The sequence below is a fragment of the Cucurbita pepo genome, chromosome 9 (genome assembly GCF_057944985.1).
Source record: "Cucurbita pepo subsp. pepo isolate OVF chromosome 9, ASM5794498v1, whole genome shotgun sequence".
NCBI lineage: Eukaryota > Viridiplantae > Streptophyta > Magnoliopsida > Cucurbitales > Cucurbitaceae > Cucurbita > Cucurbita pepo.
In genome coordinates, this window is record NC_141806.1 from 7,597,891 (window position 1) to 7,612,614 (window position 14,724).

A 14,724-nucleotide genomic window follows, 5' to 3' on the forward strand; every position below is an offset into this window, starting at 1 on the left:
TGTGTTATGTTAGGCAATAATATACTATGATATGCTATGAAATATTTTGAAATAAAGAAAAGCTATGAAATATTTTGAAATAAAGAAAAGCTATGAAATATTTTGAAATAAAGAAAAGCGATGAAACACCCCGTCACGAATGAATTAAATGATTTATGAAAGTTTATGTATATTATTGAGTGTAATATGTGAGGAAAGAATAGGATTTGTAAGCTCATGTACAATGTTATGGTGCATCGAGATACTTCACCTTTATGATAAGTACAAATGGTGCAACGACGATTGTTGGTCCCTTTGGGTGTCTAGCAGGCCCAAGGAGTGTGCGAGCCCGCCTGGTGGATCCATGCTCGCACGTGTGGGTCATTTATAGAAAAGTACTATACATCCAATTTACTCGGACCGAAAAGCCACCTAAGATAAGTTAATTTTAAATGATATGTCCCTTTATTTTGTATGTGTTTGCATTTCCCAACTGGAATGTGATAAATCTAGATCACTCTCACCACATAATTGACTCATAAAAAGCATTAACTTTGTTTAAAAGAAACAACCCCCACAAAGCCATTATAAGCAAGAAATAAGAATCATTCAATCGATGGCCTAAATGAAGGGGGAAATGAAATAAGTAATCCAATTAAAGTAAGTAATCCAATTAAAGTAAGTAATCCAATTAGTTGGATTCAAAGCGCCTCAAAAAGTGGTGCATGTTCATGTGTCGGTTTAATTATTACCCTCATTTCTTCTCCCATGTTTCCCTTATCATACCAAAAATCTTTTCATATCTTTTTCCATTTACCATCATCACTAATTGATCACTAATTGATTTCCTAGTTCACACAACCAAATCTTTTTTCATCCGTAAGCTTTCAAGTAGTGGGAGGAGACCTCTAATCTCTAATCCCTCTAACCGCGTTCCTGTTTATAGACATAGACAGGCAGGCTTGGAGTGTTCGTGGGGGCAATTGTCATTGCTTATGGACCCAAGCCCTTCATCTATCCATGACCAAGATGAAGCTTGAGTGAAACTAAGTGGATATAAATTATAAATTATACTTTTAAAGCTGAAAAAGAATGTTGAAAAAGAATGTTGAAAAAGAATGAGAGAGTGGGGAAAATGATTTAGTTGAACATTTAAGGAAAAAACCAAAGCTGAGCTTTTTTTATTGACAATACAGATCGAACCCATCTCTGTTTTTCTTTTTCTATTGTTAGTTCAAACACATCCTTCATCCTCATTCTCAAAAAAGTAAAGGAAACAAAAGAAAAATAAACACCAACTTTGAGAAGATTAACAATAAATAAGAACAGAAGCAAAATTAACGATGGAGCAGCAGCGGGTTCGGGGCGAATCGGGCACCGAATGATCGAATGATGGAACTCGAGGATACGATTAAGCAGGCTGTTCCTCCTTCCAGTCTTTCCTGATATCAAATGTGTAATTGATCTCCAAATAGCACTTGTTATCATCATCAACGAACTGAGCTCAAACAAACAAACAAACAAGCACCCATGATGTGCAAAACAGAGCAAAACAGAGTAAAACAGAGCATTTTCTTTGCATCAACCAACTCACCCTGCTTCTGGCTGAATAGGATCCCCTCGCAAAGATGCCTGATGGAGTCGTTTCTTCCTGCATCTCATGATGATAAGGTTCAGGCTGAGGGCTAAAGGTTCCGATCATCTCTTTTGTACTGTCAACTGTGAGATTCAAAAACAAGAAGAAATCCGTTAATGGCAGAGAGAGAAACATGAGAGTGTTCTGCTTTGTTTTTGTGTTTACCTTTGACGCCAGTTTTCCACACGGTATTGGTGTATTTGAGACCAGATACAATGTTATTGCTGACCTGAAATGTAAACAAGAGGCTATAACGACTGCCTTCCTTCAAAGTAAACCAGAGGCCTTTGGGGTTTCCACTTTCAGGAACTGGAAGCACAATGTCAGGCCGCTCTGCTGACTTAATTGCAAGGCTTACAATCTTCACATCCGGCTCAAGAGTTTCTAATACACAACCAAAACTCAAATGCACAAAGTTCTTATAAACAAAACATTACAAAAAACAAAAACAAAAACAAAAACAAAAACAAAAAAAAAAACAGAGTATTCCATTCTATTCTGTTGTGGTGGTGGGATTACCTCCAACAGCTTCAAAATCGACATCACCCAGAAGCTGTTCCTTCCATCTTCTGAGGCTTTCATCATCCTGAGAGTGAGAGAGTAAAAGGGTAAGGAGAAGAAATGGAAGAAAGTAGAGAGATAGAGAGATAGAGAAAGAGACCTTGTCCTTCTCGTTGAGTTCTTTCAAAGTGTACTGAGGACCCAACTCGATTTTCCTTCCCTCTTCGTCGTCCTCCTCTTCAGTGGCACAGATAGAGGCCTCACTCATTTTACGAGTGAGCCCAGAAGACGCATCATCCTCAGGTTTCTTGGGGTCTGAAAGTTTGGGAGAATCGTCTTGTTTGGCGTCGTTGTCGTTGTCGTCGAACCCCATTGTCCGTTTTGAAGTGGAAGCGATTGGAAGGTTGGCAGAGACATCAACAGGCCATGAAGAGAGGGGAAATGGTACCACGCCTAATGGTACAGAGAAGGAAGAGTCACACCCACCAGTATGGTGAAGAAGAGACAGAAAACCCTGAAGAGTGAAATAAGAGGGGAATGAGAGAGAGGAGAGAGAGAGAGAGAGAGAGAGAGAGAGAGAGAGAGAGAGAGGAAAACGAGAGAAATGGGAGAAGGATGAAAAGGAAAATAAGAGGGAAATGGGTGTGAGAGAAAGAAGAAAAAGGCAGAAAGAGGGGAAACAGAGGAATGGAGGGAGGAGATAGATAGAGGAAGAAGAAGAACATGAAGATGAAGATGAAGAAGAAGATGAAGATGAAGAAGAAGAAGAAGAAGAAGAAAAAAGGAATTAGCGAAAGCAGTTACAAAAAAAAAAAAAAGTTGAATGCGGAGAAAGAAGGAAGGAAAGAGTCATGTGGTGATCCCTAATTTTATCTTCTAACACCAACATCCTCAACCTTCCTTACGCCACCAACACCAATATTCCAGGATCCTCACTTTTTTTTTTTTTTTTTTTTTTTTTTTTTTTTTTTTTTTTTTAATCGGAAAGTTGCAATAAATATATATATATATATATATTCATAGAAGCTTCAAATTAAAGTATATATAAAATTTTATTAAAGTACCTTATTTCGGTATTCTAAGTCCTGCAAAGTGTCTTGTAATCTTTTATTTATAGGTCTCCGTAAGTGTTTCCTACCAAAAGTTCTGTCAAAAGATAATGTCTTTTATTTATAGGTCTTAATAAATAAAGAGGGTAAGTGTTTCCTACTAAGAGTTCTGTTAAAAGGTAATGTACCTCGTTTCTTTCTTTTCACTCCCACAAGTTATCCTCAAAATTACCCATTACATATTTTGGGCACATCTTATATGAGAGATTTCGAGAAGCAAGTTGGCATTCTTGAGGTGATACTAATGTTTAGCGGTGAGCATGCCTTTCCAATCTCTTCTCAGGGTTTTTAAGACATTAGGTGGTATGTGTAAGGACTCAATCCTTCCGTTAGTAGATATTGTCTTTTTTGGAATTTTCCCTTCGAGCTTCCCCTCAAAGCTTTAAAACATGTTTGCTCGGAGAAGGTTTCTAACTGATATCCATCTTTACATAATCAAAGTACATTTTAAACATTTTCCCATACCATTTATCGACTGCTTCACCCTTCCTCTTCTTCTTCTCTTCCACGTTTCGATGAATATGATCCCAATTTTGTTCTTTCATCCTCTTCTAACACCATTTTCTTCTCTCTCTCACACAATCAACATGATATGAAACTAAGAACATGGCGATCATGAAGAAGAATCGAAGGTATTATTGAGGATTGTTAGATCGTCTCATATTGGCTAATTTAGAGAATAATCATGCAAAAAATATTATCTCCATGGATACGAGGCTTTTTGAAGAAGCCAAAAGCAAAGTCACGAGAGCTTATGCTCAAAATGGACATATTATACCATTTTGGAGAATCGTGGTTCATAACATACCTGCAATCAAGGGTTGTAATAGTGATATGATACCTTGTTGGAGATTCCCACACGAACTATTGCTATTGCTATTGCTATGCCCACAAATGGTATGATTATATACTCGAATGATTTAACTTTCCATATAAATATTACCTCCAACATAATAATTCACAACATTCCTTGCCTATTCATGATGATAATCAAGGTTCAAAATTTTTTAAGATCATATTGATTCATTCCGTAGGATAATATATATTATAGTGTTTTTTTTAATCACTTCATTGTTAGTAAATCATAAATCTCCACAATGATATGATATTGTCCACTTTGAGTATAAGCTCTCGTAACTCTGTTTTGGACTTCTCCAAAAGGCATCATACCAATGGAGATAGTGTTCCTTACTTATAAACACATGATTTTCTTCTTAATTAACTAATGTGGGACTAAAAGCTATTCTCTTTGATTGATATAGGACGCATAAAAGTTAGTCAAATATCTAGTTCCATGGGAAGAACAAATCACCAAAGACTGAGTTACAATAGTCATGAAGCCCCGACATGTGAGGAGTTGTATAAGATACTTGGGAAATGATATTCATTAGAATGGAGCAAAGGCGATGAACTAATAGTTCTTGAGAGGCTATGTGAATTTAGAGGGCAACATAAGAACGCTAATAACTACACATCCAAATTGTATAAGTATATCAACAAAAAGTATAAGGACCGGGCAAACTCGATGACTCTAAAAAGATGGGTAAATTTTTCAACAAAATAAAACAACCAAAACTTAAAACATATCAAACATTATATCAAATTAAAGTTTATACAAAGTATTTTAAAACACAAGTTAAGGGACGACACAAAAGGGTAGAAGGACGACGGGTGAGGTTTGTCTATGGCACCTGCTCCAGAGTCCGCTCCCGACCTCGACCAGCTCCTTATTTCCTAAAAAAAATGGAGAATAAAAAGGAAAGAGTACAAGACTCAGTAAGCAGCCTACTTGTAGGCTCTTAATCGTGTCCTTGATATGCTAGGGTACCACACTTTTTGTGTTCTTATTCTTGTTCTTGTTCTTGTTGTAAGTTCTTGTTATGTTTCTTAATTCGTTTTCCAAGACACTCCCCTTAAGATTTACGGTACTAGACATAAATTTGTCAACCTGTGTCCGAGGCTTCATACGTTCCAAGCGACACAGTCTTAATACCTACGCTCAAGGCTTCATATGTTCCAAGCAACGTAGTCTAAGTCATAAACATGATGTACCGTGGGAGGTCTTAGGAGGTTCTTAATTCATGGCTAGGATAACTTACTCTCTTTTTGCTCCATCGTGGCCATAGGTTCTCCCCATGATAGACCATAAAGGTCACGTGATCGATACATACATGAACATGGCATAGACCATAAAGATCACGTGATCAATGCATGCATGAACATGGCATAGACCATAAAGGTCACATAATCTAACATAGACCATATAGGTCGCGTGATCGGTGCATACATGAACATGGCATCCTACAAATCATAACATAGCGCAGGGCATCTCATCTAGGTGAGGGGAATGAGGCCAAACATGACATCCTGCAAAGCAAACACGGTGCAGGGCATCCCACCTAGAAGAGGAAAAAGGCCTCCTTAGAAAGCACGAATGGTGGGAGTTATGGGCTACAATTAGACATGCTTAGAGTAATACCTAGCATTCTTGAATTTTGAGTCTTGAGGACTTTGGTCCCTTATGTTTGAGTGGTACCTAGCATTCTTCTTGTCTTGGTGGTTGTATAGCTTGTTCTTGATTCTTAATCTTATAAGTTTCTAAGATCCTTATTTTCTTGAGGTGTAAGTTGTTATATACATTCGTGATCATATGAACCCACCGTAATAACTAGCATGAGTTATTCTAGAAGGTCATAAGTTCATAATGGGCTCCTTAGAGGGTTCTAGAAGGGTCTTGAATCTTGATATGTTTTCTTTAGGTGTTTCCTTAAGTTCCATCTTGGCTTATGTTCCAAACTTGCTCCAACCAACTTGAAATCTTGAGTTTATCCTCGTGTCATATAAAATAGACCTTATAGGACATGGTTGATGATTTGGAGCATATTTAGACCTTGAGCTAGGATATGACTTCTCGTTTCGTTTTCAGGAACTAACCCTTAGAGGTTGTCATGTCATATATCGTGTTTTAGTCCTGAAAACACTTTCAAAGTAACCCTTAGTTTTCTCCCCATGAGTGCATAGGTGACATTACCACAAACGTGGCATCCTGCTAGTATATTGTGTTGCAGGGCATCTCATTTAGGTGAGGAAAATAATAAGTCCATCATGACAACCTGCTCGTGGTACATATAGCAGGGCATCTCACCTAAAGAGGAATAGGGATCTCGTGGTACACTTCATGATGGAAGATAATGGTTACTCCGGGCATGGATCCTAGCAACTTGTTAAGCATACCATCTGCGTTAACCTAGGCGTTTCCTTGTATTCTTGGGGATCCTAGGTTTATGCATAACGTCTTGGGTCAAGCTTGAAACTTAAAGGTTCTTCTTAGAAATAGCGCAACGTAACCTCGTGCACTTAGAATCTTATTAGCAACCAAGGGTACCTATAGGAAATCTCTTATTTCATGGGTACCTCGTTAGTCATCCTAGGAGGTAAAGTCATGTGGATCGTGATGTACATTTTTTCCCATATCTTGGTTTCGCTATCTGACGTTTCCCAATGACTCCCAAACTTCATTACCTTATACAACATCATGAGATAATGATTCATACAACATTTCATAATGTTGAGAGGTCATTTAGGGCTTAACCCGTAGGTAGTCTTCCTTAGGGGCATTATGGTCATTTTACCCCTAATTCTTGGTTTTGCTACTTAACGAGTTCCAGTGGCTTTTAAACTTTACCACCTCATCAATCATCATACAATAAGATCTACTGTAGAGTTTCATAGTATTTGGAGGTCATCTAGGTCATGAACAGTAGGTAGATATCCTTAAGGGCATTATGGTCATTTTGCCCCATTTCTTGGTTTACCTACTTATCCTTATCCATTGACCACTAAATTTCACACATAACCTAAAAATGCTATAATATGCTCATCATTAAAGTTTTATAGGCATCAGGGCTCATTTAGTGGGTTATTTTAATGCTCCTTAAATCTCGAGCAATTTGGTTGGTTCAGCGCCTTAACTTACGGTTCTTTGAGTTTTTCTTTCATAGATCCTTTTGTAATACTTGGTTTAGAATCATATGAAAATCCAAGCGATTCCTACAAGTATTTCTTAATAAAAGTCCAAGGTGGCTACTTACCTCATTGTCGATGTTCGAGACCTCCGTTCTTAAGCTTCCGGTATTCGAATTACTTCACATTTCCTTCCATAGACTCCTTATTGTGTCTAGTTTCTGGAACTATAAGGTTTGTCATGAGAACCGGCCTGGAAGGGGGTTAAAATTGAGAAACACTGAGGGAAGGTCAGATTTTGGGCTGACTTGGCCGGTTCAACTGAACCGGCCACGTCATCGTCTTCTTCCTCTGGACAGGAAGAAGACGCGCGCGTCCTTTGCGCCGCCGTCTGAAAGTGGCCTTCCACAGCCTCGATATCTTCATTTCTCCCCTCGATTTATTCATTACACTTAACGATGGTGTTACAAGGAAGAGCTTGGGATTGATTTCATACCTTTTCGTGGATCACAGCCTAAGATATTGTGCTCCAAAGTTCGTCCAAAATCATTTCCTTCGCCGGAGCTAAAACAGGGGATTTCTTATCGGGTAGTCGATTCTAGGGGTTTTCAAGGCCCGATTTCTTCATGGAACCTCTTCCATATCCTTTCTTCAAGCTATAGGAATTGGGTTGGAGGAACGTCTTTGAGTGTGGAACCTTAATTTCCAGAAATCGTTCTTGGTATGCAACTCACCCGAAACGCCGGATTTTCGATCTCTTGGGTATCTTGTTCTACGACGTTTCAGCTCTCGATTCCTTCATAGAAATTGTGGGTAATCTTGTTTAGAAACTATAGGAATAAGTTTGAGGAGGAATGGTGGAGAATTGCTCTCGAATTTGGAAGAAACCCGAGAGTAGGAGACCCACAATCCAAACGCTCATAACTCTCAAATGGGTGCTCGACCTTGCTCGAGTCTTGTTCCATATTGTTGCCCCTACTTCAGACTTTATAGGAGGAGCTTAAACCGACATTGAAAGCTCCAGATTCGTCGTGATTTGGAGATTGAACGTTCTGGATAATTCGTCGGAAAATCCGCTCCGATCCGGGCTTTACCGACTTTATCTTTGAATACCAGCCGTTGGATGTGATGATCTGTCCGTTGTCTTATCCGAATTTGGGGAAGATCCAACGGCTGAGATTTGAGTTTAGAGAGATTTCTCAGTTGGTCACTCTCTCGGATCAGAAGGGCATTTTTGTAATATCCATTTTTCCAGGAGTATTATGATAATTTGGCAGTTTCTGAATATTTTAATATTATTTTTTCTAAAAAATCCATAATTTTTCTAAACATACTTCATCTCCATTTTTCCCTTCTTGACCATCTTGAAATTCCTTCTAGATAAGAAACTAAAAATCCGGGAAGATCCTTAATAATTAGAAAAATGACCTTTTTACCATTTTCATTTACTTTTACTTTCTAATCCTTTTTTTCCATAGGTCTTAAAGTCCTTAACATTACTTGTTAGGGTATAAGAATGACTTGCTTAAGATCATCATCCTTACTTAATCCTTTAATTCCTCCCCTTTTGATCATTTGGGTCTTACATAGACTGTTTATTCTTGTTAGATCTAATTCTGTTCAAGTTCTAGGGGTGTTACAAGAAGTTTAAGTGTTCATCTCTCAAGAATCAATTGCGTTACATGATAATTGTCTAAAAAGCCAATATCTAGAAAATGAAAAGGATTTGGATTGTGATGGTCTCAAAGTTGTGGAATTATAGCCAAATTATGGGAAGCTAAGACAAAGGTAGTGAGTGATCATTATTTGGAGTATTTGAAAGTTTATGTTGTTCAAGTTCTAGGATTGTCATTTTTTTTAGTCATAATTTTATTCATATGTTTTAAAAATTATTTGATAGGTTAAAGTTAAAATGTTTCCAATTGTGTTGGGTGTGTTATCATGGGAAGATTTTGAATGGTGAATTTTTTTGTTTTTAAAATTTGATTCCCATAACTGAGAAATCCCAGAGGCCCTTGGGGCGGAATAGTGGAAAGGTGAAGCATATAAATGGAGCATTTCACGATGTTCCTCGCAGACTCATATTCCAATGGAGGAATTAGAGAACATGGAAGACCTAGTGCTTGCTGATTCCTACGAATCAAATGAAGAAGAAGAAGAAGAAGAAGAAGAAGAAGAAGAAGAAGAAGAAGAAGAAGAAGAAAGTTGTTGTTTCAAGTTGTATGAGAAGTGGTTTGATGCGTTTCTAAGTAAACATGGGTTGGACATGAAGCATTTGGATTCCAAGCACTCCTCCTCGGTGCAACAATTAGAGAAATTATGGGTCAAAAAACAAGTTGCTGCTGCTCAGATGCGTTCTAAGGAGGCTGAAATTGATATCAACTTAATCAACACCAGATATGCTAGGAGCCTGAATTTGGCGCACATACTTGCCCATGATAAAGAAGCCCATCATTTGAGGACATACAGAAATCACCCTACTAGTCTTATTTTACTTCGGTGGTGGCTTATCCATGTTTCTTTAATAGGTAGGATCACATAGGTAGGATCACTAAAAAAGGAAGGAAGGTGCATTTTACTGGTATAAGCAACTGCTATCAATTCTTTTAAGCATTTTTTATCATCTCATCTTGTGGATCTCTCTCGTTCGAATGTGATCTCAGTTCATTCATGTACCCTCCTTTATTCAAGTGTCACATGCCCACTGGGTTCTGTTTTGATTCGTCCCTGAACCACATCTTATTGGGAGAGGTACCACTCTAATACCATTTGTAACGCCCCATGCCTAGTGTTCAAATCAAGATTTGGAATCTGGATTGGGTACCTAATTGCTCGACATTTTCTTGCATTCCCTAGGACATGGTCATATTACTTTTGACTTTTAAGAGTGAAGACCATCTCCATAAACTAACATGGAGCCTTAATTCCTAAAAGGTCATCAAATATTGGATTGCTTCAAAGAAAGCATATTTAACTTTGAAGATCGAGCTCTATTGGTGCCTCAAAAAGGCAATGTTTCAGAAACGTCATGATTTTGAGTATGAATATCTTTTTCCACAATTAATTGTATGATTTTTAAATTTTTTTTAATAAAAAAATTGGGTTCATGTGAGTTTCCAACCAAAGTCTGAGGCGTGACCGACCAAAATATGCATGCATGGATAGCCGCGCGTGGAACTGTGCATAAAGTAACGGAAACTCTCTAATCTAACATAAGGACTATAGTTTAAACATAAATCAATTACCTTAGCTTCGATTTTATGGCCTTTACAACGATGATCAATACAAAGGTACCTTACTTTTATCCTAAAATAAGAGTAACAAGTGACTTGAGTATTTTAAGAAATCTCAATAGTCCCACGGTTGAGGTCGAAAAATACATCCAAAAGCAATTATGGTGACCTATCCTTTCATAAAAAAACATCATGCATGACCTTGGGCCTTAAGTTCGAGTCTGAGAAAGATTGGATGTGTAGTACTTCCCCACACACATGGACCCTCCACACAAATAAACCACGATGGGAAAGAGTCTATATAATATCATTGCAAACATAGATATCATAAGATATACGTAAGTATCAAACACATCAAGGAAATATCTTGATGCACTTGTCATACAAAATGCATGTGGTCCCACAACATTAAAACATGACATATACTCGTACCTTTAATACAAAAATCTTCAACAAAGTTCGCTCAATCTCCTTCTCTTTAAGGTGCTTTGTTGGGTCACTAAAATCGAACAAAAAGTGGCATAGATGACAAACAAATTCTACTTTTCAGAGATGAGAACTTACCTAAACCATCTCGAATAAGGTTTGTAGTTGCAAACGTGAAACAAAATTTGTTAACTTGCCTGCTATCAGATCATTACTTCTCAGGCAGTGGAAAGTGCCAAATATTCTTTATAGAAATATACCGAAATAAATAAATAAAGTAGAAAGTACAATTTGAGGGGAGTGATTCTTTGAACTGAAAAATTTTAAGCACTTATATTTTTCTTACGCCCGGGTGGCCTTCCTCTATGCCTCCTTGGTTGAGATGATAAGTTTCGCCCGGGTGGCCTTCCTCTATGCCTCCTTGGTTGAGATGATAAGTTTGATGAAACACATCGACTTGTAGGTTGCACTTTGCTGCTTGAAGTAGCTTATAGTTTCTTCCCAACTTTGTTCTTCAATTCATTTTTCTCCCAACCCATTGGTTTCTTCTTCCCTTTCTTACTGTAAATGCCAATAGATAATTTTGGAAGATATTGACAGGGCTCCGTTTATGTCGAATAACTTGAGGAAGGAGTCGACTAATTCCATTTATTCTACCTTCTACGAGTGGACGAAGACTAATAATATTCATGTGAAACAAATAATGTTGAATATTTGCTATAACAATTAATATTAAATTGTAAATAAAATAAAATTAGTATTAAAAAATTAAACGAAGATTATCCATTACAATCCATATAAGTGTAGGTCATTTAAAGTGGTGAATGTGATACCAAAATTAAGTGTACCAGGAGAACATCCTCCCGTTAAAGTGGTCAATGATTTTAGACACGCTTGAGTGAGAAACACAACTTTATATCACAAAGTTTAAACCCTACAAACCATTGATGTAAATAAACAAACTCGATTACAAGTTTATTGAAGGAAATGCAAAAATGTGTTTAACTTCAGCTTTGAACAATCAAGTGATTTTAAATTTACATCCAACGGAAGATTATTATGGAAGTTTTGGGAACACATTAGTTTGAAGGGAAAAATGCATTTGATCATCATATTCTTGATTCACCATCTCTATAAACCACGACGGCTCCACCGTCGCCACACACGGCGGTTGGTTGTGTTCCACAGCCACCGCGGAGCTAAGAAGCTCAATCCTTTTGGAAATATCCGCCATCTTCTGATCAACCAGCCACCCAAGATCATTCAAATCAATGACATTCAAAGTAGGGCGTGGAGCCCCACCGGCGAGAAGGCTCTGAAACATGAGATGGGCGATCTCCTTCTCGCGATTGTCCCTCTGCAACTTGTTGAGCTGGGCGGCAGCCTTGGCAATGCGGTGGCGGAGGAAGGTGTCTTGGTTCACCATCCTCTTGCACTGCTCCATCTCGGGCAGGGCCTTGAAGTGAGAGATAACACTGTGGACGCCCACAAGGGATGGCCATAGATCAGGGTAGGAATTGAAGGGGCTGAAGATAATGGCGCAGGCGTCGATCCCACAGAGGGTGGTCAGCTCAGTGAGCTTCTTTAAGAAACCCTTTTTCCTCTTCTTGAAAGTGCCTTTTCTGGCTGCGTCGTTTGTGATGAATGTCAGTTTCACCTTCTTTCTCGTCATTGTTGTACCCCTTAGAGATCAGTTTAAGAGAATGGAACTTTATATTATATTATATTATAATTAATTATTTTAGGATATACACAAAAATGATATCTCGGTCAGGGACTATTTTATAGTAAGCTTATTAAAATAATTTATTGGTCTGCATTTCACAACCTTACTTGTTTTATTTATTATTGTTCTTATTCTTATTATTTTTTTTTTAATTTCCCATAATAATTATGGATAATAAAATTTTGGCAATGACACATGACATACAATTTTTGGACTTTAATTTATTTTTACATTATGACTCATCTAAAGTATAATAATTTGACGCAAATAAATACCCAAAAAAAAAAAAAAACTTAATTCTATTTTTAAAATATCTTAAATATTTCACTTTTCTCTATATTCTAATAACTTCTTCGAAAGATTAAGAAAGCTATATTAAAATTAGATTGAAAGTCCAAATTCTCGCGAACCTCAACAAACGGTAAAAAGTTAGTTTTCGAGACTAAATTATTTCTCTATGTAATTAACAAGATAAGATGAAAATAATTTTTGTTACACAACTCGATTAACACTCCACAAATTTGGTGAAGAAACTAAGTTGATTTTAGTTAAGTAGAAAAAGATATAAAAATCTAAAGAAAATAGAAAACATTGAGAAATTGGGATGAAATTGAATGGTAGGCTAAGAAGAAGGGACATGTGTCAGTTGAAAAGTGGAGTTGTGTGGCTAGTGTAAACGCTCCTAATTTTCTAAACCTAATTAGTGACGTAACTCATGCATACATAATTCATTGTACGGAAGCTCATCATAAATAACTTTGGAAAACACAACACAGTCTTTCATAAAGGTCCAAAAATCCCAAACAAACCTATGTCTGAAAATAAAACCTTCATTTACTAAATTCAGAACCCTCTAAATAAAACAAGGTTCATTGCTTTAACTTAAAAGCACTTAATTAAACGTAAACTACTAAAAATGCCCCTCGTCCACTTCCATGGTGTCCTCAGCTCAACCGTCAACCGTAGGTAGCACCTTGCCTTGCCTTTACCTGAAAAATGTAGGTAGCACGTGGCTTGAGTATTTTATGAAATACTCAATAAGTCACCCCACTATTGGGGTTAGAAATGCAAACACATGCAACATATGAGCGAGACCTAACTTTTCGTAAACTTTACATGGCCTTGCGCACTTTTCTATTCCGAGTAGGGTTGGATGTGTGGTACTCCTTCATACATGGTTCATGTGCGCACACATGGACCCACCAGGCGAGCTCGTATATGTACCCCCTGGGCCTGGCTTGGTCGGGCACGACGTAGTACACGCAACCGAACACCACAGAACAGAAAATAACCCGTATGATATCATAACGAACATAAATATCGTATTTCATTCTTTCGTAACATAAAGGGGAAGTATCCCAATGCAAGTGACATACATATATGTATGAGGTCCCTTAACATACTTAACATGACACTACATAAGTATTGCTAACATCATATATAAGTTTCTTACATTACATGGTGTATCACATAACTTACATTACATAGCATGTTACATAAAGTGAAAATACATTCCAGTTCCATAAGTATCTCATGACATGACTCGATAATACTACGTGTATCCATGACATCAATCAACATTTTCATGACATATAATACTAGCAGATCAACAATCTTTTCACAGCATAAACAGTCAACAGTCAACATCATCCCTGACTTTTCATAGCGTAAACAGTCAACACTTTTTATAGCGTAAACAGTCACATAATCCATACATCATATAGTCATATCACATAAAATATGGTGCATGCAGGGGCCACAAGGAACGCACCATCATACAACACGTAGTAAGCTACTCCAATAGTAAGGTCACTTACCTCGATGGCCTTGGCCGAAATCACTCAGAACAAGCTAATTCCAATAGTTAATTACATCCTATAATAACCACATAAAAATTTAGGAACCTTTCGTAACATACCTTAGCTAAATCTCATGCTATTCATAAAAATAAACTCCCCACAATCTGTCTTTGACGGTTAGGAACCATACTAACCTCAGATTGTAAAAACAAGGGCGGAACGGTTCCAGAAGAACCTAAAACCTAGAAATCGATATATTATAGCGATACCGGGCCGATTAGCCGAGCCGACCAACTAAGCCACCAAGCCGAGCCTGCGGGAATTGACGGAGTCGAGCTGACGTGCCCGCCAA

General features: G+C 37.6%; 1 protein-coding gene and 1 pseudogene across 1 annotated transcript; both read right to left on the reverse strand.

Annotated features, from left to right (window-relative positions):
- Positions 1–1,130: 1,130 nt before the first annotated feature.
- Positions 1,131–2,896, reverse strand: LOC111801964 (rho GDP-dissociation inhibitor 1). Its single transcript, XM_023686214.2, has 5 exons — positions 2,277–2,896; positions 2,135–2,201; positions 1,781–1,999; positions 1,574–1,698; positions 1,131–1,477 (listed from the first exon to the last, which is right to left on the reverse strand). Exons 1-5 carry the CDS (start codon positions 2,487–2,489, stop codon positions 1,391–1,393), a joined length of 711 nt encoding a protein of 236 aa, XP_023541982.2. The 5' UTR covers positions 2,490–2,896; the 3' UTR covers positions 1,131–1,390.
- Positions 2,897–11,904: 9,008 nt separating this feature from the next.
- LOC111802097 (agamous-like MADS-box protein AGL80 pseudogene) lies at positions 11,905–12,519 on the reverse strand (annotated as a pseudogene).
- Positions 12,520–14,724: the final 2,205 nt, after the last annotated feature.

What these genes read in the sequence shown, in the direction of transcription:
- LOC111801964 (XM_023686214.2), bottom strand. Translation starts at nt 2,489, where the DNA reads ATGGGGTTCGACGACAACGACAACGACGCCAAACAAGACGATTCTCCC. An exon ending in CGATTTTGAAGCTGTTGGAG is followed by an intron (nt 2,000 to 2,134) that starts GTAATCCCACCA and finishes GTTGTGTATTAG; the next exon opens with AAACTCTTGAGCCGGATGTG. An exon ending in GTGGAAAACTGGCGTCAAAG is followed by an intron (nt 1,699 to 1,780) that starts GTAAACACAAAA and finishes TGAATCTCACAG; the next exon opens with TTGACAGTACAAAAGAGATG.